Consider the following 27,497-nt stretch of genomic DNA (forward strand, 5'->3'; position numbering starts at 1 on the left):
ATCAGCCACCTCCTCTATCTGCCGGTGGTACATACCGTGCAGGGGCCTGTCCTTCCATGATGGTTCCTCGTCTCCCTCCTCTTTCTTGGGTTTCTGCTGCCTGAGGTATTCACTGAGCACTCGGTCAGTTGGGGCCATCTTCCCAATGAAGGCATGCCGGCTCGGACGTCGCCCGGATCAACAAGGTCCGCGTCAGGTGTTGAGGAACCAGGGCACCCTGACGAAAAGTGGGCTACTGGAACAAGAAGGCATCGGTGGGCAAGAGACGAAAACAGGGCGTTGTTGGAATGCTACTACGCAAGTAACCCCGGCGGAAGGGGCTACATGAATAGGATGAGGGACCTATGGATTCTTCGATACCCAACATCCACAATGACGGCGAAACAACTAGTAGCTCAGTGTTCCAACATTCGAAAGAAGGGACTGCTCTCACAGCTAGAGATTGACGAGGTACAACACAAATGCTACGGCAAGGAGGAGTCAGGACGCCAGGTCAGGGGGGCGATATCATCACCCCCACCCGAGATTGGGTACATAGCCCCAAGTGCGATAGGAGAAGGATCGTTGAGTGCGAGAGGAACTGACCTGAAAAATAGGATCATGGCCAAGCTTGAAACCTGGATCCCCCGTAGCCGGTTACCAAGATTACGTGAAGTACCCTCAGAAGGTCTGCTAGATGATGTTAATGCAGCACTACAGGCAATACCTACAACCACGATTACCGACACTAACAAGCTGATCTACAATACGGCAGCAGTGATCAGTGAGATGCTTGGCTACAAGTTGAACAGCGACAAGGGGCAGTACCCTCCATGGAGAAGGAGGCTAGAGGGCAAGATCAAAGTAGCACGGAGGGAGGTTAGCCAACTAACGGAGTTGCAGAAAGGTAAGACAAATAAGGTGCCTAAGAAATACAGCAAGCTGTCCATACCTGAGGCCTTGGAAACTGCCAAGCAAAGACTCACAGCCTTGGCCAGCCGCTAGAGAGATAGAAGGCAGGAGAATAAACCAGCTGTTCTCCACAGAACCAGCAAAGGTGTACTCTCAGTGGCAAGGGAACAATAAGAGAACAGCACCACCAAGGCTGGAGACGGAGCAATACTGGAAGAGCATATGGGAGAAGGATGCAACCCATAACGGCAATGCTCAGTGGCTAGAGGATCTGAGGGCAGACCACAGCAACCTCCCCGAACAGGGTCCAGTAACCATCACAGTGGCAGATATCCAAGAAAGGGTCTCCAGTATGAAGAGTTGGACAGCACCAGGGCCCGACATGGTTCACACCTACTGGCTGAAGAAGCTGACTGCACTCCACGAGCGTCTGGCAGCACAAATGAACCAGCTGCTAGTTAACGAGAGACACCCGGAATGGCTAACTGAAGGCCGGACGGTCCTGATCCCCAAGGACCCCAAGAAGGGACCGGTCCCCTCCAACTACCGACCAATAACCTGCCTCAGTACTACATGGAAGCTCCTGTCAGGCATCATATCAGCTAAGATGAACAGGCACATGGGTCAATACATGAGCGGGACACAGAAAGGAATTGGCAAGAATACCAGAGGCGCAAAACACCAGCTACTGGTAGACAGAACAATCAGCCGAGACTGCAAGACCAGACTGACCAACCTGTGCACTGCCTGGATTGATTACAAGAAGGCCTATGACTCAATGCCCCACAGCTGGATACTGGAATGCCTAGAATTGTACAAGATCAATGGGACCCTAAGAGCCTTCATCAGGAACTCAATGGGGATGTGGCGTACAACACTAGAGGCCAACTCCAAGCCCATAGCACAAGTCACCATCAAGTGCGGGATCTACCAAGGAGATGCTCTGTCCCCACTGCTGTTCTGCATAGGCCTGATCCCCCTCAGTGAGATCAAAGAGAGGGAAGGTAGTCAGAACTGAGGGGATTGAACTACCAGAAGGCAACATTGCAGACATAGAGGACAGTTACAAGTACTTGGGGATCCTGCAGGCGAATGGGAACCATGAAGAGGCCGCTAGAAAAGCTGCAACCACCAAGTACCTGCAGAGGGTCAGGCAAGTCCTGAGGAGTCAGCTGAATGGTAAGAACAAGATCCAGGCCATCAACACGTATGCCCTACCCGTGATCAGGTACCCTGCTGGGGTAATAGGCTGGCCAAAGGAGGAGATAGAAGCCACTGACATAAAGACAAGAAAGCTCCTTACCATGCATGGAGGGTTTCACCCCAAGTCCAGCACCCTGAGGCTGTACGCTAAGCGGAAGGAAGGGGGCCGGGGACTGGTGAGTGTCAGCACCACAGTCCAGGATGAGACAACGAACATCCAAGAATACATTGGGAAGATGGCCCCAACTGACCGAGTGCTCAGTGAATACCTCAGGCAGCAGAAACCCAAGAAAGAGGAGGGAGACGAGGAACCATCATGGAAGGACAGGCCCCTGCACGGTATGTACCACCGGCAGATAGAGGAGGTGGCTGATATCCAGAAATCCTACCAGTGGCTGGACAAAGCTGGACTGAAAGACAGCACAGAGGCACTAATCATGGCAGCACAAGAACAAGCTCTGAGCACAAGATCCATAGAGGCTGGGGTCTATCACACCAGGCAAGACCCCAGGTGCAGGCTTTGTAAAGATGCCCCAGAGACAATCCAGCACATAACAGCAGGGTGCAAGATGCTAGCAGGCAAGGCATACATGGAACGCCATAACCAAGTGGCCGGCATAGTGTACAGGAACATCTGTGCCGAGTATAACCTGGAAGTCCCGAGGTCAAAATGGGAGATGCCCCCAAGGGTGGTGGAGAATGACCGAGCTAAGATCCTGTGGGACTTCCAGATACAGACGGACAAAATGGTGGTGGCTAACCAACCGGACATAGTGGTGGTAGACAAACAGAAGAAGACGGCCGTAGTGATCGATGTAGCGGTTCCGAATGACAGCAACATCAGGAAGAAGGAACACGAGAAGCTGGAGAAATACCAAGGGCTCAGAGAAGAGCTCGAGAGGATGTGGAGGGTGAAGGTAACGGTGGTCCCCGTGGTAATCGGAGCACTAGGTGCAGTGACTCCCAAGCTAGGCGAGTGGCTCCAGCAGATCCCGGGAATAACATCGGAGATCTCTGTCCAGAAGAGCGCAGTCCTGGGAACAGCTAAGATACTGCGCAGGACCCTCAAGCTCCCAGGCCTCTGGTAGAGGACCCGAGCTTGAAGGATAAACCACCCGCAGGGGCGTGCTGGGTGTTTGTTTTTTGTTTTTATATATATATATATATATATATATATATATATATATATATATATATATATATATAATGTTTTTCCTCTACACCTCCCCCCCCCCCCCCAATTTTTTTGCACATGTCGAGGAGCGTGTCAGGCTACATTTCACTGTGTGTTATACTTGTATAACTATGCATGTGACAAATAAAGAACCTTGACCTTGACCTTTGGTGGTTTACAACACCAGCTTTCTGCCATCTATCCAGTTTTGAGATCCTTCCCAAATGCCTTAACGCCCACTCACATCCTGGGCCATCTGACCTCAGGAAATCACATGATAGGGTGGGGCTAGGTTTCACAATGAGCTCACCTGAAACCTTGGCTGACTGTGACCTACACCCGTTTTCACACCTTGGCTCATGTGATTAGGTAGAGGATCATTAGGGGGTCCTTTTGTCCCTCTCAGGGGGATTATCCCACAGGGCTTAAATCTGGGACTCCCCATCATTTGACCCTAGAACTGAAGAAGCTTCTCGGATGAGAGGTGAAACGTCTTCAAGCAACTTAAAGAAGTCCAGACGGTTTTCTTTCCAAGCTCCTCAGACAACAGGGTAACACAGCTGGGCCTAATCTGACATAACAAGACAGGGAAGAAGCAATACACTAACACAGGATACAGCTCTATCAAAATAAAACAGGAAACATGAGACAGAGGGTAAGACGCAAACTTTACACTGTGATCAGTGAAGAACAGACATGAGAACACAACTAACTTGACATGACACATGGAACACAGGGGAGGCACAGTAACAAAACTAACAAATATAACCGGGGCATAACTAAGGAACCTCGAAATACAAATGACCGTACCAAAAATGATACCAAATCAAAGATAATTCAAAATCAGAAACTGTCATAAACACTGGGTCCCCAGACTCAGGACCATGACACAGCCACTATAAAACTTATGATTTTATAAAATATGATGCAATGCTGTCGATTAAATCAAGTATTAAGTGCTTAAAATAAACTCAATCTAAACATCTGCAACAGTAATATTAATCCATATAACACTGATGGTAACACCTTGCTGCAAAATAATAAAGATAGAAAATAAGTACTTTTACTTTTGATCATTTATGGAAAATAAATTTATTGTAGCCATTATCTAACTCTCTGTGAATAGTACTCATGGTCATTGATCAATGGTCATATTAATAATAATGAAAGTGAGCTTGAAACTCATTGTTAGCTAGTGATCTGATCCTAGTTTTAGTCATTGTGCATCTGGACCATGTATAAATCCAGGCATTTTTCCTACTGAAAATGCAAATGATTTTTTGTGATTTGGCACTATATAAATAAAACTGAATCAAATTGAACTGAAAACACTGCATCCAGAACAACAAAAACAACTTTCTAGGAAACCCTTCCCTAGTTTATTGACCATGAATCAAAACTAATAAACTGATGTTTTCTTTGAAGTTATTTTGGTCCCTGTTGGTTTCTTCTTCAGTGTGCATCACCCGTCCCTGAAGCAATAAATCATTCCAACTTATACTGCTACCTCAAGCCTCGACCATAGGTACAATATCCTATTTTTGGACATCTGTGTTTGGTTTATGCCTCATGTAAAAGAGCTTTCTGTCATACTGTTAGGTTGTCTGAACATAAATCTTGTCCAAATGTATATAAAGTCTCTGAATGTTGATCTAGGAAAACCTGTAGGCTTATATTAACTTTACAAACCTTTCCAAAATGATCTATTTTCTATCTATTTTTGAATATTTTGCATCTGGTGATCTCTTTTAGTCAAATCTGTCATGATCCTGGGTCTTTTGACCCAGCATTTTGAGTTTTAGTTTATGTTTAAGCCCTTCAGGTTTTCTAAGTTCATTTTTCATCATGCCTAGGTTGTTATAGTTCTTTGTTATTAGATTCCCCTTGTGTCTTCCACCCATGTTAAGTCTCCCTTGCCCTTCATGTGTTTCATGTCTGTGTCTTACGTTGTCTAGTTCAGGTTGTCATGTCAGCGTCTTATGTTTCCTGTTTTATTTTGAAGAGGTCTGGTGTTCCTGTGTTCCACTGTGACGTCGTTATGTTCATGTGTGTCAGCCATGTGTTCCCACTTCTCTCATTAGCCTCCTGTGTGTATTTAGTCTGTGCGTTCTCATTCAGTCTTTGTCGGATCGTCTGTGTTGTTCCCATGCCAAGTCCTGCGTTCAGGTTTTCATATATATATGCCCGCCCAGCAGTCCTCCCTGTGTTCCAGAGGCTCAGGAGAGTTCAGTCCACAACCATCATCTCCACCATTACTACTGCATGCATTTCAGTCTATAGCTCAGTCATTAGCTCTGTTAGCAGCCCAGTCCATAGTTCATTTTCCTGTGTTTCCGTTAGCTCAGCCATCTCCCCAGTGTTCAGCTCCGTCATTTGTTCCACCACCCGCTCAGCCTTCTGTTCAGCCAGTGGTCTCTGCCCCTACTGGTCCTGCATCTGCGTCAGCTGGAGGGCCCGAGGAGCCTGTCTAGCCACCTGCAAGGCCCGAGGAGCCCGTCCAGCTACCTGCCACGCCACCTGCGGCTCCGTCGCCTGGTCCAGCTTCTGCACCGCCTGGTCCAGCTTCTGCACCTCGGAATCGCCAACCACTTTCCGGGCCACCAGCTGGACGTCGCTGCCGTCCGCACGGTCGGCTGCCAGAACTGTTTCCACACCGCTGCCATCCGCACGGTCGGCTGCCAGAACTGTTTAGACTCTGGTGCTGCTGTCCTCCGGGTTGGCCCACTGAACTGAGCTTTGGACTGTCCCCTGTGCTTCTGGTGGACATTTTGTTTTGGACTTTGTTTGGACTTTAGTCTGTGCGTTCTCATTCAGTCTTTGTCGGGTCGTCTGTGTTGTTCCCATGCCAAGTCCTGCGTTCAGGTTTTCATATATATATGCTCATCATCATTGCCATGTTTAGAGTTTTGTTTGTTTTTCTGTTTGCCAGGGTTTTTCATAGTTCGTGCTTCCTTTCTAGTTTACCCAGTTTAGGTTATTGCTTAGTTTGCATTGTTTTTGCCCTTTTATTTTGTACTGTTCTGTCTGCCTTAATAAACAGCTAATCATCAGTTAAGTTTGAGTTTTAGAATGTCTGTACCTGGGTCCACTCTTCACACTCCACGCAGTTTGCCTCGGCAAACTGTGACAAAATCTATGCGTCTAAAACTTTAAAAGACGTTGATTTAACGTGGCTGATAACAGTCTTTGGTGTATCTAATCGGTTATGTATAAGCTTAGATTTAATATTCACGCTGTTGATTGAAGACAAGGTTCTATCTATTCCAATCCCATTATTCTTGCCAACAATGTTATTTTAAATGAGTAAACGGCAGATGGAAGGTAGTGAACTTCTGACATCTTTCCTTACCTGCATGTGGCTTGGTGGAACCTCCTTCCTTTCAGGAAGCACTTATTTGGCGACTCATTGCATTCACAGGAGCACTTTGTCTTGTTGAGAGGCTGATGTCTTGGGCATGTCTTGCTGCATGTGCACTGACAGGTCTCCTTGTTGAATACATGGCAGGATAGGCTAGGTGGCAAGTTGCAAACACACTGGCAGGTATTGCGATTCAAGTGATGGTTAGGACCACAGTCTTGAGTTTGGTGGCACACACACTGACAACTTTCCACGTCCAGTTTCTTATTGGGGCCACATAAATCTGCTGAGAATATGTCTGTAGAGTTGGAAGAAAGAGAGACACTGATGAAGTTGGTTACTTAAACTTAGCATGAACTACATAGATCAGCACAAACTGATGGCCAAACATTCTACTTCAGGATTTTCTGGTACAGAGCAGAATTACTTTCTCACACAGATCCAGGTAGAATAGAATAGATTGAATAGAATTTTTTTTCCATTAATAGATTTCCATTAAATACACTGCAGGGTCCTGGCCTGACGAGGTAGCTCTTCTGTGTTGTGCCATCCGTTTCGCCAGAGGTTGTTTGGTTTCCCCGCTGTATAAATCCTGGCAATCCTCCTGGCAATTAACAGTGTACACTATATTACTCTGTTTGTGTCGGGGGACCCGATCCTTGGGGTGGACCAATTTTTGGCGCAGCGTGCTTTGGGGTTTAAAAGCCACAGAGACCTGGTGTTTAGAAAAAATGCGTCTCAACTGTTCCGATACTCCTGACACATACGGGATCACTACAGATTTTCTCTTAGGCAACGGTTGTCCATTTTTACAAGAAAAGGGAAAAGCCATCTCTGAATCGAGGAGGGGGCTTAAGGGTACATCTTTCTAGTGATGGGATTTCCGGCTCTTTTTAGAGAACCAGCTCTTTCGGCTCCGAACCGGCTCTTGAGGTTGTTTTGTTGCTTTAATTAATTTATTATTAACAATAATATAAAAATATGGAAAAGGAATTACTGATGTAAAAAAAAGTGGTTTTATTTATATATGCTTAAATATAAATATATGCAGTGGCCCGTAGAGACAAAGCACGTACAAACTCCAAAACACATTTCTAGCGTTAACTGAACTTCCAAAACAGAGCTACTATACAATTGAAAGCATATGTATATTGTTTGTGTATTTATACACAAGCACTCATATATATATTCAAATGATTTAAAAAAAAAATGTTAATTTACCTGTTACTACCACACACCAAATCCGGTCGTTGGTACTTGCTGGCTTGTGTAGCCACTAGGTAACAAAAGCTCAACACTGCGCTCTAGCATCCTGGAGCACTTCTGTTGTCTTTTGTACATGTTTTGGAGTTTTTACGTGTTTTGACTCTAGGGTACCGTAAATATACTTTTATTTAGTCACTCCACATAAAATGTAATAAAGAAATCATATAATACAAAAACCAACTATTCACATTTCAGCTTTTAAATATTTAAATTTTCAGCTTTTTCCTTTTACAAATTTAAAGTGAAACAACACAAAACACTGCAAAATACAACACAATTAAATAGAAATTACAATATGAAAACAAAAAGAAGATGCACATTCTCTGTCATATGGGCCTGCATGAATAAACTTTCTGAATCCTTTATCATCTGCAACTGAAAATAGTTGTGGATGATTACTATACCTTTATAATGTGACGTTGTTGTCCCTGGCTCTCTTTCTCTCTCTCTCTCCCTCCCGCTCTGTTCCTGTGCTACTGCCAGTGTAACTACTGCCCCTCCCCCCTTTTCCCACCGACACATCACTATTCCTCACCCATACAAATCATTGAATTCAGATGTTCTAATCACTTACATGGCCACAGGTGCATAAAATCAAGCACCTAGGCATGTAGACTGCTTCTACAAACATCTTTGAAAGAATGGATCGCTCTCAGGAGCTCAGTGAATTCATGAGTTGTTTCGTGATAAGATGCCACCAGCAACATAAGTCCAGTCGTAAAACTTCTTTGCTACAAAACATTTCAGTCAATTGTTAGTGGTATTATAGCAAAGTGGAAGCAACTGCGAACAACAGCAACTCAGCCATGATGTGATAGGTTCGTTAAAATCACACAGCGGGATGCTAAGGTGCTGGCCAATTTTCTTACACCAAATCATAACAGACCTCCAAACTTCATATGGCCTTCAAATTAGTTATAGAACAGTGCACTGAAAACTTCATGGAATGGGTTTCCATGGCCATGAAGCTGCATCTAACTCTTACCCAATGCAATGCAAAGCATCGGCTGCATGGCATGAAGCATGGCGACACCGTACTCTAGAGCAGTGTAGTGATGGATCACGCTTCCTTGTCTGGTTATCCAATGGATGAGTCTGGGTGTGGTAGTTGTTAGGTTTAATGTATGTGTTGTAGGTTTCCATTTAAAAAGCTAGAATGCTTCTGTTTGCTCTCTATGTAACCCACACATATGAGTACGTGGATTATTATACCTTTCTAATGTGACGTTGTTGTCCCTGGCTCTCTTTCTCTCTCTCCCTCCCGCTCTGTTCCTGTGCTACTGCGAGTTTAACTACCGCCCCTCCCCCCTCTTCCCAGCGCAAAGCACAAGGCTCGCATGCAGAGTGAAGCGGAAAAAAAGTGCGAGAGGGAGGGTGAGAGAAAGAAAGAAAAAAAAACAACAACCCACGGCTCGCGATGAGGAGCTGGCTTGCGTCGTTCACGTCAAAGGTCCCGCTCTAAGAGCCATTCCGTTCGCGACCAACACATCACTACATCTTTCGCCATCTTACAATGCTGTGATTGCAGCCATTCTCCAACTCTCTGTGAATGGTACTCATGGCCATTGATCAGTGGTCTTTGATCAATGGTCATGAGAATTTGCATAATGATGAAGGAACTGACTTCCCAGCCCATTGTTCCTTCAGTGGTGCTAGTTTCAGTCATAATGCAAATGCACTGTTTACAAGGTTGGATGAAACCTGCAGTCAGCTGAGACTGAAGAAGTCACTTGGATGAGTGACGAAACGTTTCTCCCACTGAAAACGCTACGTTCAGATGAACAGAATCAACTTTTGGAGATTTACTTACCTGGATGATTGAGCATGCATCAAATAATAAATTGTGTTTAATGATGACTTAAATGTGATATATATGCAAAAAAAAAAAAAAAGAAGAAAGAAGACAAAAACTATCAAATCAGAAATGGGACAGAAGCTTTTACATCACATGGGACAACACAGTGAAGAGCAACTACCTGAACTGTGCTCCCATCGAGGTCGATTATTTTGTTAATAGTATTACATGTCATTGCGTATGACTCTGAATACTGTGACACCTCTTAAAAAAATCAAAAGTACTTGACTCTCTAGTATAACTCTCAAACATGCCCCTTAAAGCAGATGAACTATAAGCTAGAGAGGAAAGGGTGTCTCACTAATTTAGAAAATCTTCATTTAACCTGGAAAATGAGTTTGCTACTCCACAAGAAAAAAAGCTGCAGTAATTAAACCATTGCTTAAAAACCATCTAAGCTAATTATAGGTCAACATATAGACTCTAAAACAGCTAACTCATTATCTGCAGAAAAGTGGTTAATTTGCAGTTTCAGTAAGGTTTCAGTACTCATCACAGTACAGAGACAGCGTTAGTGAAAGTTACAAATGATCTGTTTATGGCCTCTATGAACTCATCTCTGTGCTTCACCTGACCTCAGTGCAGTGTTCTATACTGCTGACCATAATATTTTATTACAAAGATTAGAGCATACACTAGGAATTAAAGGTACTGAGCTGCAGTGGTTTGAATCACATCTATCCTAATAGACTCCAATTTGTTCATGTAAATGGTGAGTCCTCCTCACAGACTGAAGTTAATTATTTAACAAATTTAACATTCTGCTCCTCACATACAAGGTCTTAAAACAATCAGGCCCTTAACCTTGTACCATACCATCCTATTAGAGCACTTTACTATACAGTATAAAGCACCTTGAGATGACTGTTGTTGTGATTTAGCACCAGAGATGGGCAGTAATGCGTTACTGTAATCTGATTACTTTTTTCAAGTAACGCGTAAAGTAAGGGATTACTATTGCAAAAACGGTAATTAGATTACCGTTACTTTCCCGTAGGAACGCTGCGTTACTGCATTACTAAAACCGTGATTTTTTTGCGAGAATGTCTCATGACAGTGACGTAAGCGAGTGCGACGTTGGTGACAACAGCTGTGTGCAGATCAACAATGGATCACATATCGATTGTGGGAGAGAGTATGAGCGTGCAGCGTTTAAAGCGCGGAAGTACTGACCTTACTTTGAGTTTGATTCCATAAAAAGTGACAAAAAATATTAGCGTCTGCTGTGCGTGGGAAGAAAACTTCTTTTTACAGCGAAAAAAAGCCCTAAACAAGAACAAAGTGCGCAACGACGTAATGGGAAATTCACAGAGAAACTTGCGGATTCTTCAACTGACCGCTGCGCACACCTGCACCAGGGCAAACCACTCTGCACACATACATAAAAAAAGACATCCTCATTATTATGAGTGAATAGTGTTATCATGTAAGGTTACTCTGAATTTCCTCTAATAGTTTTATCTAATCTAATTGAATCTCTCTACTCTAACCTTAAATACCAACAATAATATTTCACAGCCCAAAGGCTTCATTATAGTCATTAGATTTCTAAACAAGGCTACAATACAGTCAACTCACAATAACTTACATGACATGAAAGAGGTTGTATAGGAATTTTGGTGTTGTAGTTTACCTGCACTATAAAGCCTAGCTTTCTGCCATGAACCTGGCTGCAGATGAAAATGAAACTTGTCTTTTCGATTCTAGAACTTTGCAACTGGTCTCATAGAAACTGCTAATTTGTCCTTTTTTCAGTTTATTGACTTTGTTGAATTTTTTGGTCTCAGTTGAATTTGCTTGTGTTGTTGTACATGTAGTGTTTTGTCAGTGACACCACTTTTGTAATTTTGCTCCGTACCCTGTGTCCAATTATTATGTGATTAAAATACATGCTTTCAATAGGTATTTTCAAAAGTACTGCATGAACTGTTTAGATATTACAGCTGTATTTACATATTGTTCCCATTTTTAAAGGTTCAACAGTCACTGCACAACATATTGTTCAATGTAAGGATTGTTATTGATGCTTGGATGAAAATCTATTTCACTTATTGTTTGGCTGAAGTCTACAACCCTGTGCCATCACAAATGCAGTATCTCCTCCATTGAGACACTGCCAGGCCTTTGCAGTCTGCCATAGTGTCAAGTACTACCCAGTGGGGTCCAAACCCTTTTCTAGGTCTCCGCAAAATAAACTGGACAAGCTGAGAGCCAGGATTACAACACAATGAGAAATAAGAGAGCTCTAATTTTCACTGAGACCTGGCTTTCAGAAAAAGTTCCAAGACTGCCGTTCAGATACAAATTCACTCCGTAACTTAAGTACATGCCACACAGAAACAACTATTGTCACGGCTGTGGCAGCAGTCGTGTGGTGTAGTGAAGGAAGGACCCAAACTGCTGGCACTGGCTGTGATGCGAGTAAGCTTTATTGCAGAAGGTGAACACAACAAAAGCAAGGGCAAAACTAAAACATAACCTAAACTGGGAACAGCTAAAGAACAAACCTAAAATCATACAAACACGGGATGAAGAGCAGAAATGGCACAGAGGATGTTGGGCAGAGAGACACAGAAATTACACTAGGCTACACAGACGACTTGGCTGAGGTGTCCTGTGGGAGCAACACCAGAGCTGGTGATACCACAAAGTAAGCAAACTGATCAGGAAGACTTTATTGTTGGCTGCAAACTGGAAACCTTTGGAGATGTTTCCAAAGGTTCTGGCTCTGTTTCCTCAAGGACAGATTCTTTTAGATCATGTTCAATAGTTTTTTACAATATATTTATCATATCTTCATCATATATATATCGTACATATATCATATATATATGTTATATATCATATAACACTTTTGTTATTGTGACGAAAGAATTTCCCAAATATTTGATAAATGAATTATTTTCTATCTCATCTTAAAGTCCTGGCAGAGTATCTCAACGGGGGAGATACGCATTTATGATAGCACAGGGTTGTAGACTTCAGTCAAACAATGAATGAAAAAGATTTTCATCCAAGAATCGTGGCTCAGGGGGTTGGGAAGCGTATCTGTAACCGGAAGGTCGCCGGTTCGATCCCTGGGCTTTCTGTCCTGGTCGTTGTGTCCTTGGGCAAGACACTTTACTCTACTGGTGTTGGCCAGAGGGGCCGATGGCGCAATATGGCAGCCTCGCCTCTGTCAGTCTGTCCCAGGGCAGCTGTGGCTACAACTGTAGCTGCCTCCACCAGTGTATGAATGCGAGAGTGAATGAATAGTGGCATTGTAAAGTGCTTTGGGTGCCTTGAAAAGCGCTATATAAATCCATTATTATTATTAAAAACCTTTAAAATGGGAACAATGTGTAAATAACTGTAATTCCTAAACAGTTCATGCTGTACTTTTGAAAATACCCTTAAGCCACTGTGGGCATGTAGCTCTTGTAGCCTTTTGAAAAAGGCTACATCAAGGCTAACAAGGCTTTATCTATCCATGATGCCAGATGACTCACAACAATTAGTTTTACTGTAGGTACATGTTAAAGACATAATGATAGGTTTGTAGCTTGAACCTATTCGCTGGAACGTTGAAGGCAATATAATTACACATCAAAAGAGGGTAGTCTCACCCTAGATAACACGGTGAGGAAGTCCAGCAGTTAAAGCACTTAGACTAGAACAGACGTAGCTACGTTAATCCTACCATAAAACAATAAGACAAGGTACGACCTCTCTCGTGCTCCCAGAGTGCTCTCTAATACACACAAAGTTTGCAGACTATCACTACACAATTGATTATACACCTCTAAGCATATATGGTTAAATATTTCTAAGCATAAATGACAATCAACAATACAAAACCTAACACATAAATTCTAAATTCAGATAAAAATTAGGTTATTGTACTTGGTACTAAACATTTTAAAAACATGGTATCTAACTAGATTCTTACTCTGGATGGCATTACGGTCTTTTTTGACCAGCATATGTCCTTCAATGTACACAACAAATATGCATATCTCTAAAATTAGAAACATTTTCTTCAGAGCCATAATGAAAAACTAGTTTATGCATTTATTACTTCTAGGCTGGACTGTTGAACAGTAGCTGATTTAATTAGAGTACTTTAATTTCACATGAATTCGGTGATGAGGTTTGATTTTAAGTAGTGCAACTACATAAAAAATTAAGAACCCCACAGTACCATTAACACTGCTTAGTACTGCAGATTTAACTTTGTGGAAGCAGATGATAATCTTATGCCTACTGCATGCCTGTCACCAGCTATAATTGTTGTTTTTCTTACTCTTTTTTTTTTTTTTTCAAAATTGCTTGGGTAAAATAACCAACTGTAACATTGCAGTATTTTCTTAAAAAATGAAAAAAAAAAGATACACTCACCAGTGTGCTGCTGGGAGGGCTTTGTAGGGAACACTAGTGGAGGAAGAGGATTGACATGCATACTGGCAGTGATACTGATGCACCTACATTGCCTGTTGCTCCAGGTTTGACCAAGAGGACACGTCCTGTTGGCTAATGGACACCTTCAATAGACGGAGACAAAAAAGATTGATAGTACTTAGTTAATCCACATGTTCTGACATTTTGTTTCCTTTTTTCTGTGTTAGGCAATATAGATGTGCTCACTGGTTCACTCAGAATGCAGCAAAATGCAGCATCAAAAGAAAAGCCCATCACACAAACCATTGTGCAAGGTCTTTCTGCACCTTTGTGCTAGCAATATGCAAGAAAATCCTGAATTTAATTTTCTTGAATATATTAAATGACTTAATTCAACCTTATGTATTTTATATGATCATCAGTGATGAGCAGTCCTAAAACATTTTTAATGAGAGTGCCTTTGTTTATTTGTTCTCCCAAGTCTGGGTAATTGGTCAAGAGGAAAATAATAATTTGGACACGCATTATGTGTATATATGGACAGAGAAGAGACAGATTATGATGGAAACGTCATGGATTTAATTATTATAACAAATACATTCCTCCTAATAGATGGTTTATGCTTTTTCAGTGCTGGGGAAAAGTATTTGTATATTTATCACTCTAATAAATGTGTAAGATCACCAAAAACATCTTACTATTAGATTGAGATAACCCAAGTAAATATGAAATACAGTTTGTAAATGATGAAATACACCTTGACTTGGTCCCTAATGCTCAATGTAGCTCCTCTGTCGTAATTCCACCCCCTTCTCACTTCCTCTCTGTTTTTCAACTTCTGTCTTTAATTGATATGCTGATCTCATCCACAAATCAAAGCCTTCTACCTGCCAGTTTGATCCTATCCCCACTGTCCTTGTCAAAGCCAGTTTACCCTCTCTCCTTCCCCTCATATCTGCTATTATTCACTCTTCACTCACCACTGGAACTGTTCCTGCTTCTTTCAAAGTTGCCGCCATTACCCCAATCCTGAAAAAAACAGGTCTAGATCCCAACAACTTTAACAATTTTTGTCCTATCTCCAATCTACCATTCCTCTCAAAATTCTTGAAAAAATAGTTGCTTCACAAGTCCATCTACACCTAACTGATAATAACCTTTACAAACAGTTCCAGTCTGGTTTCCGTCCTCTGCATAGCACCGAAACTGCTCTTATAAAAATAACAAATGATCTTCTTATGGCAGCTGATTCTGGTCTCCTCTCCATCCTTATTCTCCTTGATCTGAGTGAAGCCTTTGACACCATCTGTCATCCCATTCTTCTTAGCAGATTAGCTTCTATTGGTCTCTGTCATACTTCATTAGCCTGCTTTAAATCATACTTGTCTGACCGCACTCAGTTCATTCAATTAAAATCCTTCACTTCTCAGCCTTCTCCTCTATTTACTAGGGTGCCCCAGGGATCTGTCCTCGGGCCCCTCCTTTTCAACGTGGCAAAGACCAAGGAACTGATCGTGGACTTCAGGAAGACCAGGAAACACTTGACCCCTGTTTCAATCCAGGGGGTCAGTGTTGACATTGTGGAGGAATATAAATACCTTGGAGTACACATTGACAATAAACTGGACTGGGCTAAAAACACCACAGCACTTTACAGGAAGGGCCAGAGTCGTCTCTATTTTTTGAGGCGACTGAGGTCCTTCAACATCTGCCAGAAAATGCTCAGGATTTTCTATGAGTCTGTGGTGGCCAGTGCGATCCTCTATGCTGTTGCATGCTGGGGGAGCAGGCTGAGGGTCGCAGATGCCAACAGACTTAATAAACTGATCCGTAAGGCCAGCAATGTTGTGGGGATGGAGCTGGACTCCCTCAAGGTGGTGTCGGAGAGGCGGATGCTGTCCAAGATAAAGACAATGTTGGATAACACCTCCCACCCACTCCATGACATGTTGGTCAGTCACAGGAGCTCGTTCAGTGAGAGACTGAAATTACCGAAAAGCACCACTGAACGACACAGGAAATCATTCCTGCCTGTGGCCATCTCCCTGTACAACGCATCCACTTAACACACTGTTTGCTGCTACAGCTACACATGTTTCTTTTCCAAATATTTATTTATAAGTGACTTATGTATGTATGTATGTATATATATGTATATATTGTACTATTCTTAGTTAGCGTATTGTCTGTCTTGTCTTAATGTTGGTTTAAAATGGAGCACTGTAACAAAAAATAATTTCCCCCAGGGATCAATAAAGTATTCTGATTCTGATTCATCCTTTACCTTCTTCCACTCGGACACATTTTTCATAAGTATAACATTCAGTTCCACTGCTATGCCGATGACACCCAGATTTACCTCTCTAAGTTTCGCATCCATTTTAAAATAATCCTTTATACATTTAAGGCTATTCATTCTCTCTCTCCACCATACCTCTCTGATTTAGTACAGATGAACTTCACATCTGTGAAGTTCATCTGTACTAAAGAAGAGAAGATGAAGATGTGAGGCACCGGCCTCACATCTTCATCTTCTCTTTCTCTATCTGTTCCTTCCGCTCATCTGATTACAATGGGGAGCAGGGCTTTTAGTTGCTCTGCCCCTCGACTTTGGAATTCCTTACCCCCTGACCTCAGAAATATTAGTTCATTCCCTCTTTTTAAGTCCACCCTCAAAACTCATCTGTTTTAAATTGCTTATGTTTAAACCTCTGTATGCTCTTAACTTTTATCTGTTATTCTTATTATTGTGTATATTTCCAGTTTTTGTGTTTTTATTTGTTGTACAGTGTCCTTGGGTGCTTTGAAAGGTGCTATTTTTAAATAAAATGTATTATTATTATTATTATTATTATTATTATTATTATTATTATTATTATTGTTGTTGTTGTTGTTGTTGTTGTCGTTGTTGTGTGGATGCTTTAAGGCATCCACACTATTGAGTTCCTGTTTCTCTTTATTCTTTATCCTTTATTGTTCAAGTTGCTGCTTTCTTTGCTGCTTAACTACTCCCTCAGTTTTCAGCCGTTTTTCACCGTTCAAACTCTCAACTGTTCTGCTCTTTCTGCTAATGCTTGCTATGACTTTTGGTACTTATTACTATTATACTTTTTTAACTTTTTAACTTCCAAAATTCTGCTAAAACTTGCTTGATTTTGAAACTTAACTACATCCTCATACTTTCACGTAGAAACGCCATTCAAACTTTAAAACGTTCTCAAATTATTGGGCTATCCATGTACGATTCAGCTTTTTCATATCTGTTACCGTTTTAATTTAATGCCTCTTCAAGTTTTCAGTTGCAGCTTTGTGATTTTTCAGAAAATACATGCATCGTTATGGTTGCTATGCAATTAACTTAGAGTGGACACTTGAGCTTTTTGAATTTTCTCTTCATGTCCGAACAACTTCTTGCTACTCGCTCAATTTCTACTCAAACCCCACAAATTATACATCAAAACGTAGGTATTTTTGCTGGCTTTCAGAAAATGTCACTATCATTGTTGTGGGAGTTACAGGTTTTTGCAAATCTCCTCAGAGCAACACAAAGTCTGAATACTCTCCATAGACGGTCAATGGAGAGCTTGTTCAAAATCAGCGCTGGAATTCTCTAATGAGACGCATTTTCAAATCGTCATATCTCCTTAACGAAGCAAAGTTAAGACATGAAGCTTGTCTTGTGCCAATATATCTTCAGACACTCCTGAAGACACTCACAATTCAAGAATTTTTCATTAACCTTTTATCATTTGGCCATGAACTCTCTCTGTGCCTGTGTGTGTGTAAAGGGCTGCACCAGGTGCAGCTGTTTAGGGGGGTAACAGGCAGCCTCTCTGATCAGTGGATTCAAATTGAGCAGCTCCAGGCTGTTTGACTGACCTGGAAACGTAGGTTGTGTCCAAATTCATGGGCTGCATCCTCCTGAAGACCCGGCCTTCGCGGTCTATGTGGGCCGGGTCCTCAGAAGGTCGGGTAGGCCGGAAGTAAATGGCTGGCGAAATTGGACGGTCTAGCCTTCTGATTAGCGTCACCGCTGTCTCGGCGGAGTTTAATAAACTCGGTCGTCTGCTCCTTGCTATCTAAAATATAACAGGACACTGGTGTAAATTCTCGACCGTCTCATACTTCTGTTTAATCAGTTTTCTGTTTGACGTTTAGTCAGCTGTGTAAAAACCAAGGAGGAACCCACCTAAAGTTTTATTTTATCTAATCTAATCTAATAACTTTAATCGCAGCCAAACCGATTTACTCACAAACAAACAAAACACTGAAAAAAGCCCAACAATAAATTTTTTAGGTTGTCTAAGTGACTTATATATTACGTTTAACCCGAGTAGCGAAAGTCTGCAGTGATCTGAAAATGATGTGCCGGGAGTTGTGCCGTTCTCGGCGGCTTCAGTGACTCTCGGGCTCCCGGCTAGCTATCGAGCTGGTGGGTAGCAGACGTCTCCGAAAACGTCGAAGCACTTTTGCTAATATGCAATATCTTGATAAACCGAGCAGATATTTGATGTTTACACAGCTACTTTCTACCCTGAAAATATGTTAAAAGTTTATTTTGTGACCCAGAAATAGTAGTATGAGTAATTTTAAAACTTAGTAGTGACCACCATTGTTGGAAACTGGAGTTTGGCTCGGCCGCGCTATGAATTCTGGGATATGGTAGGCCACAAAGGACACACCCGACCATCCTTCAAATTCGGGGAAAAGGAGGACGCATTTGTCGGCTGCATTCGGAGGAGTCTACGAATTTGGACAGCCTTTGGCGCGTCGCTGTGACGTTGGTTTACAAATGCGGCCTCAGGAGGATGCAGCCCATGAATTTGGACACGACATTAGAAGAAACACTATTAACAACCCCTATTCACATCCTCTCTATCTCTCTGTGTTTGCGTGTGTGTGTGTGAGTATGAGAGTGAGAGAGAGAGAGACCGTTTTTAGGCCGCATCTCATTAGTGGATTCAAATTAAATATATTCAGACTGGTTGACTGGCATAGATCCTGTATGTGTGTGTGTCTCTCTGTACATGTATTTCCATATGTGCCCATAGCTCTAATTTTGCGTATCTGCTGGCTGTTTTTCTAAAGTTTGTGAAAATTTGTTTTAGTTAAACAATAAGTAGTTTTGAGGAAAATCCACCTTGTTAAGCTGGTAATATTTGTTTTCCAATATTTCTATTTAAGTTATTAATATTCTGCTAACTCATAGTATTTCTGCTATCACGTAGTATTTCGGGTATTTTTTAGTGTTTATGGTAAATCATAGTGTTTTTTCTAAATCATAGTATTTCTGCTAAATATAGTATTTCTAATAAATATAGTATTTCTGCCAAATCATAGTATTTCTGCCAAATTATAGTTTTTCTGTTAAAATATCATGTCTTTGTTAAGTCACAATATTTTTGCTAAGATGTTATGTTTGGGGTTTTTTTTGGGTTTTTTTTTTTTTGGTTTTTTTCTTGCCTGTCCCGTTTGGCTCTTTTGCCATCAGAATTATTGTCTAAAGGCAAAGAAAGATGCCCAACAGATTTACTTTACCAAATTGACCATCCCAGCCTTACTGTAATTGTCCATTTGATTCACCTTTTATTGTTTATTTTATTTTCACTTACTGAATACGGGACAGACTTGACTGGGGGAAAGAAGGGGAGAAAGAAAGAGGGAAAGAGAAACAGCTGAGAAGAGGGACGGGGGAGAAGGGCAAAAGAACTAAGATGTTATGTTAATGCTCCATGTCAGAAATATTTTGCAGAAAGCCCATGTCTCTGTCTATGTTAGGAAGGGGTGCAGCTGTATTGACAGGAACAACTACACAGCCTGACAAAGCAGACAGAAGCAGCATCTCTGATTGGTGGATTCAAATTGGGCAGATCCAAGCTGTCATAGATACAGTTGAAAATATAAAGCTGAAAAAAGCTGATGTCAGTATTTGAAAAAGGTTTTGAACTTGTAATAACTTCACAGAAGCACTGTGTTTGTGTGTGTGTGTCAAAGTCAAAGTCAACTTTATTGTCAATTCTGCCACATGTACAGGACATACAGAGAATAGAAACTTCGTTACTCTCAATCCCTAGATAAAATAGAAAATGAACATTTAAATATAAGAGTGATTAAAAATGCAAGTAAAATATTTTAAAGTAAAAAAAATTAAATAATATAATACAATTTTACATATAACAAGAAAGCTATACAATATACAATATAAGGGTAAATGACATTGAGTGCAAACCAGGCAGAGTAGTGCAAATGGAGATTTGGTAATGTACGGTATGAGATAGTGTAACACAAAGTTAATGTGTATGTGTGTGTGTGTGTGTGTGTGTGTGTGTGTGTGTGTGTGTGTGTGTGTGTGAGAGAGAGAGAGAGAGAGAGAGAGAGAGAGAGAGAGAGAGAGAGAGAGAGAGAGAGAGAGAGAGAGAGAGAGACCCTTTCTTGGCAAAATCTCATTGTAGGATTCAAATTGAATATATTCAGACTGGGTGACTGGCAGAGATCCTGTGTGTGTGTGTGTGTCTCTGTGCACTTGCTTTTCCATATGTGTCCATATTTGTAATTGTGTGTATTTGTTGGCTGTTCTTTCTTGTTTTTGTTTTTTTGTTTTTTTTTTTATTTCTGCTCATTTGTCACAGGTGAACAACAATTAGTTTTGAGGGAACTTAACCATGTTCAGCTTTTTTCAGCTGGTCATTTTGCTTTTCCAGTATTTCCAAGTGAGTTATTACTTTCTGCTAAATCATAGTATTTGTTCTAAATCATATTAATTCAGCTATATCATAGTATTTCTGCCAAATCATAGTGTTTCTACTAAATTATAGTTGTTGTTTTTTTTTTTACTAAATATAGTATTTCTGCTAAATCATGGTATGTTATAATATTTGTGCCAAATCATAGTTTGTCTGCCAAATTGCAGCATTTCGGCTAAATCACAGTATTTCTGCTGAATCAGAGTATTTCAGCTATATTGTAGTATTTTCCTAAATCATAGTATTTCTGTAATGTTTAAGTATTTTTGCTAAATATAGTATTTCTGTTATCTTATAGTATTTCTCCTAAATTCTTGTATTTCTGAGAAGTTACCATGTTCCTGCTAAGTTACAATATTTACAATATAACTTCTGCTCTTTTATTGAATATCTGCCAAGAATCATGTTTCTTTTAAGTTATTGCAGTTCTGCTAAGTAATTACATTTTTTGCAAAGTTCTTATGCTTCTGCAAAGTTTTTACACTTTTTGCAACTTTTCAGCTTTTTCAGCTAGTTTTAGCAAACAGCTTCAGCTTTACAGCATCTACACAGCATTTTCACAGGAAATGCCAATTTTTCTATTTTTTATTTCAATATTCTACACAGAATACTCCATAATGACAATGTGGAAAAAGCTTGCTTGAATTTCTTTCAAAATTATTACAAATAAAAACAAAATATATCATAAATATTAGGGATAGTTGAGTTGGGACATGTGCAAAACAGTGGCATTACTGTACAGTATGTAGTGCATAATGTTGAAGTTCCAGTAGTGAAGGTGAGGTGTCTATGAAGTGTTCAGCAGTGTGATGGCCTGGTGGAAGAAGCTGTCTCTCAGTCTGCTGGTACGGGACCGGATGCTGCAGAACCTCCTTCCTGATGGAAGTAGTCTGAACAGTTTATGGCTGGGGTGACTGGAGTCCTTGATGATCCTCCCCGCTTTCCTCAGGCAGCGCTTCCTGTAGATGTCTTGGAGGGAGGGAAGCTCACCTCCAATTATCCGTTCAGAGCACCGCACTACTCGCTGGAGAGCTTTGCAGTTGTAGGCGGTGCTGTTGCCATACCAGGTGGTGATGCATCCAGTGAGGATGCTCTCAATGGCACAGTGATAGAAGGTCCTGAGGATGCGGGGGCTCATGCCAAATCTTTTCAGTCTCCTGAGAAAGAAGAGGCGCTACTGCGCCTTCTTCACTGTTTTGTTTATGTGTACTGACCACGTAAGATCCTCAGCCAGATGTACACCAAGGAACCGGAAGCTGCTCACTCTCTCCACAGCAGCACCGTTGATGGTGATGGGGGTGTGTACTTCTCTGCACCTCCGGAAGTCCACTATCAACTCCTTTGTCTTTGCGACATTGAGGGTGAGATGGTTGTCTTGACACCAGTGGGTCAGGGCGCTGACCTCCTCCCTGTAGGCCGTCTCATCACCATTGGTGATAAGACCCACCACTGTAGTGTCGTCCGCAAACTTCACAATGATGTTGGAGTTGTTAGTGGCTGTGCAGTCGTAGGTGTAGAGTGAGTATAGGAGAGGGCTCAGTACACACCCCTGTGGAGCACCAGTGTTCAGTGTGACGGGGGATGAGGTGATGCTGCCCAGTCTGACCACTTGGCGTCTGTCAGACAGGAAGTTAAGGATCCAGCTGCAGAGGGAGCTGCTCAGTCCTAGATCCTGCAGTTTCCTGTCCAGCTTCGAGGGAACGATGGTATTGAATGCTGAGCTGTAATCTACAAACAGCATTCTCACATACGTGTCTCTCTTCTCCAGGTGTGACAGGGCAGTGTGTAGTGTCAGGGCTATGGCATCATCAGTGGACCTGTTGTGGCGGTATGCAAACTGTAGAGGGTCCAGTGAGTCGGGTAGTGCAGAGCAGATGAAGTCCCTGACCAGCTTCTCGAAGCATTTGCTTACGATGGGGGTCAGGGCTACAGGTCGCCAGTCGTTCAATGAGGAGATGGTGGAGGATTTGGGTACAGGGAGGACGGTGGCTATTTTGAAGCAGGCTGGGACTACAGGCAGAGAGAGGGAAAGGTTGAAGATGTGCGTGAACACTCCAGCCAGCTGAGCCGCGCATGACTTGAGGACGCGGCCGGGAATCCCGTCCGGACCAGTAGCTTTGCGCGCGTTCACCTTCCTGAAGCACTTCCGCACATCCTCCTCAGACACAGTGTGCGCACTGACGTCATCCGCGGTGCGCACACTGTCCGGTCTCATGGTGTTCGCTGTGTCGAATCTAGCGTAGAATACGTTTAGATCCTCACACAGAGAGGCCGTGGTCTGCGGTGTGCTGGTTTCCCCTCTAAAGTCTGCGATCGTGTTTAGTCCCTGCCACATCCTCCGAGGGTTGTCAAACTGTTGCTCCACCCTGTCCCTGTACTCACGTTTGGCTGCTTTGATCGTCTTCCGGAGTTGGTAATGTGCGTGTTTGTAGTCCGATGTGTTCGCGGAGGCAAAGGCGGTGCTCTGTGCCGCGCGAACATCTCCGTTAATCCAGGGTTTTTGATTTGGGAAGGATTTAACTGTTCTGGATGGGACGACATCTTCCACGCATTTCCTGATAAATCCGCAGACTCAGTCTGTGTATTCATCAATGTCCCTAGCAGCCACGTGAAACATTTCCCAGTCCGCGTGATCAAAACAGTCCCGCAGCGCAGACTCCGATTGGTCCGTCCAACGGTGCACCGCCCTACGGGTTGGAGCTTCCCGTTTCAGCTTCTGCCTGTAGGCGGGCAGGAGCAGGATGGAGCGGTGATCTGATTGGCCGAATGGGGCGCGGGGGAGGGCTTTGTACGCATCCCGGAAAGAGGTGTAGCAGTGGTCAAGTAGCCGGTCTCCACGAGTGTTGAAATGGATGTGTTGGTGGAGTTTTGGTGAGACTTTCTTCAGGTTTCCCTTATTAAAGTCCCCGGCTGTGATAAACGCCGCCTCTGGGTGTGCGGTTTCCTCGCTGCTGATCGCGCTGTACAGTTCCCTGAGTGCTCGGTCAGTGTCGGCTTGTGGGGGAATGTAAACAGCCGTAATAATCACTGCTGTAAATTCCCTCGGTAGCCAGAATGGCCGGCACTTAATTATCAGGTACTCCAGGTCCGGTGAGCAGAAGGATTTGACCGGGTGCACGTTCGCATAATCACACCAGCTGTTCTTGATCATGAAACATACACCACCGCCTCTGCTTTTCCCAGTAAGATCCTGTGACCTGTCCGCGCGGTGCACAGAGAACCCCGGTAGTTGTATTGCGGAGTCCGGTACCTTGTCCGATAGCCAGGTTTCTGTGAGGCAGATCACGCAGCAGTCCCGCATCTCTCACTGGAATGAGATCCGTGCCCGAAGCTCGCACAGCTTGTTCTCCAGAGACTGCACATTAGCCAGTAATAAACTGGGTAACGGTGGTCTGTTAGTGCCCCGTCTCAGTCGAACCAGAACGCCAGATCTTCTCCCTCTGCGTCGGCGTTTGCGGCCTCCAGGGACAGAGAACAAAGGCGTCTCAGGTGAGATGAATGGGGGGTCTGAAAATGGAGCGTCCGTGTTGCAAACCTTGAACTCCGGAAAGTTATAAGAAAGACCGTCTTTTATGTCCAGTAAGGTTTGTCGGTCGTACACAAGGAGACAAGTGCTGCTCGTGAAAAAATGAAGGAAAAGTAAAATTAAACACAGAAAAAAGCTGTTGCTTGGGGGAGCTCGTGACGAGGCTGCCATACTCGGCGCCATCTTAGATACCCATTTTATTTTATTTTATTTTATTGTTTACTCTATTTAATTAGTAAAATATGTGTACACACACACACACACACACACACACACACACGTAGAAACATATTTAGTATACACATCCAGAAATGCATATACTATTATATATTGTACATATATTTATTAGTTTCAGATGTAGCCATTCTTGTATTTTGCTTGTCTACGTTATTGTATTTTGCACAACTCTGTTGCTTGTGAAGCTCGCACACAAGAATTTCACTCACATGTACTGTACCAATGTACCTGCACATGTGATGTGACAATAAAAGTGATTTGATTTGATTTAAATAGGTAACAGTCTTTGCCATGACTCTCAAAATTGAGCATTATGTTTCCGCAGATCATCTACAACTTGATTTCAGTCTACCTGTGCTAAATTCAGTTAATTACACATGATTTGGAAAGGCACACACCTGTCTTTAAAAGGTCCCATAGTTGACAGTGGATGTCAGAGCATAACCCAAACCATCAAGCTCAAAGACTTGTCAAAATACAATCTGAGATAACATTTTATAAAGCTCTTCTTTCAGCCCTTGGTACTTCTCGAGCTTCTTACTTTCCTTTTTTCTCATGTTGCTTTCACTTGGTATAGCTACATCTATTACTGTGGCTATCTTCTTCTGCTTATCCAACACTAGGTTAGCCATCACCACTTTGCCCATGTGTATCTGGAAGTCCCACAGGATCTTAGCTCAGTCATTCTACACCACTCTGGGGGGCATGTCCCACCTTGGCCTTGGGACTTCCAGGCCATACTTGACATAAATGTTCCTGTATACTATGGCGGCCACTTGATTATGGCATTCCATGTATGCCCTGGTTGCTTGCACCTTACTGTTATCTGCTGGATTGTCTCAGAGGCATCTTTACACAATCTGCACCTTCATCTTATTATCCCATCTGATCACTGGGAGGGCGTAGGTGTTGATTGCCCAGATCTCGTTCTTCCCGTTCAGCTGACTCTTCAGGACTTGCCTTACTCTTTGCAAGTATTTGGTGGTTGCAGCTTTCCTATCAGCCTTGCCATGGTTCTCATTTTCCTGTGGGATTCCCAGGTACTTGTAGCTGTCCCCGAAGTCGTACAATCCCCTAAGTTCTACTTTCCCTCTCTTTGTTACCAGTCGACTACACTTCAACAGTCTGAATGACATTCCAATGTCATTGCTATAGATCCTAGTGGTTTGAATCAGTGAATCAATGTCTCATCCACGACTGGCATAAAGTTTGAGGCCATCCATGTACAGGAGGTGGCTGACGCATGCTCAATTCCATAGTCGGTATCTGTAGCCAGTCTTGTCAATGATCTCACTTAAGGGGGTTCATCCCTATGCAGAACAGCAGTACGGACAGAACACCTCCTTGGTAAATCCAGCACTTGATGGTGACTTGTGCAGTTGGCTTGAAGTTGGCCTTGAGTGTTGTTCGCCACATCCCTATTGAGTTCTTGAGTAAGGTTCTTAACGTCCTGTTGATCTTGTGTAGTTCTAGGCATTCCAGGATCCATGGGTGGGGCATTGAGCCATAGGCCTTCTTCTAGTCAATCCAGGTGATGCACAGGTTGGTGAGCCTGGTCTTGCAGTCTTAGGCGACTGCTCTGTCTACCGGGAGCTGGTGGCCCCTTCTGGTGTTCCTGCCAGTTCCTTTCTGTGGCCTGCTCATGTATTGAGCCATGTCCCTGTTCATCTTAGCTGCTATGATGCCTGATCATGTGGTACTGAGGCAGGTTATTGGCTGCTAGTGGGATGGGATCCTTGGGTATTAGGACTGTCTGGCCTTCAGTTAGCTATTCCAGGTGTGTCTCATCTACTAGCAGCTGTTCCATTTGGCACAGTCTGCCACTGTGATGGTTACTGAATCCTGTTCAGGGAGGTTGCTGTAGTCAGCTCTCAGAACCACTAGCCACTGAACACTGTTGTTATGGATTGCATCCTTGTCCCATATGCTCTTCCAGTATTGCTCTGTCTCCAGTCTTGCTAGGACTGATCTCACATTATTCCCCTGCCAATCCAGACTCCACCAGATTATCAGCTCACCTTGTGTGGTAAACAGGCCAGTTTGTTTGCTCTTTCCTTGCTACTTGTTCCCGTGTGATACCATACCTTTTTTTGTCTCCAGTGTTAACCCTGCCTGCCTCAGAAACTATTTCCATGTGCATTCACCAACCTCTGCTGGATGCCATTTATCTCCTGTTGCCTGGCATCCCAACTAAACTGTATGTTTAGTTAGGAGCCACTCCACACAGCCTTCCTGCTCTCACAGGAAGCCTGTGGAAAATGTTGCTAAACTCACCTCCCTCTCCTCCCTCCCAGATCTTGCCCAGCTTCTCACTGCCAGTTTCCATTTTCTCTCGTTCTAGTTAATGTAATCCTTGTGTTAAGTCAATCTCTGACTCTTGCCTAAGTAAAGGCTCATTCATGAGTTTTTGTTTGTTTGTTCATCTCTGTAAACATTTGTATCATTGTTTGTAAACATATCATGATTGAATAAAGTCTTTAACTGATTCGTGTGCCTAATTTTTTTGCCTGGGTTCTGCATTTGTTTGCAATACCACAGTAATAAACATTACCCTGTATCACAGTATTTCATCAAATTCAAAATAATAATTAAAATAAATTGTACTTCTTCTCAGTTTGACTGTTGGATATGTTTTCTGTGTTCTATTGTGAATAAAACATTTGTTCGTGACATTCAGAACTCTATGCATTCTGTTTTTATTTACATTTTAACACAGCATCCCAATTTCTTTGGGATTGGGGTTGTAAATTATTGTATAATAAGAGACTAAATGGCAAACAGATGCAGAGGCGTTAAGACTGGTGGCAAAACCCTTTTCTGGCTGTAAGGGAAGGTATCAATTTATAATGATGCTACTCCTACATATA

The 27,497-nt window shown here is 42.6% G+C and overlaps 1 protein-coding gene across 1 annotated transcript in view; it reads right to left on the reverse strand.

Annotated features, from left to right (window-relative positions):
* The window catches only part of vegfc (vascular endothelial growth factor c), a 102,839-nt gene that overhangs the window by 10,269 nt on the left and 65,073 nt on the right, over positions 1 to 27,497 (reverse strand). The window contains exons 5-6 of the mRNA XM_085275834.1: positions 14,125 to 14,267; positions 6,618 to 6,924 (exon numbers count right to left, since the gene is read on the reverse strand). Coding sequence (XP_085131960.1) covers positions 6,618 to 6,924; positions 14,125 to 14,267 — 450 coding nt within the window. The remainder of the gene's footprint in view (positions 1 to 6,617; positions 6,925 to 14,124; positions 14,268 to 27,497) is intronic.

The sequence above is a fragment of the Mchenga conophoros genome, linkage group LG6, assembly GCF_057382185.1.
Source record: "Mchenga conophoros isolate Kocher_MC1m ecotype Shallow Benthic linkage group LG6, M_conophoros_male_GT1.1, whole genome shotgun sequence".
Classification (NCBI taxonomy): Eukaryota; Metazoa; Chordata; class Actinopteri; order Cichliformes; family Cichlidae; genus Mchenga; species Mchenga conophoros.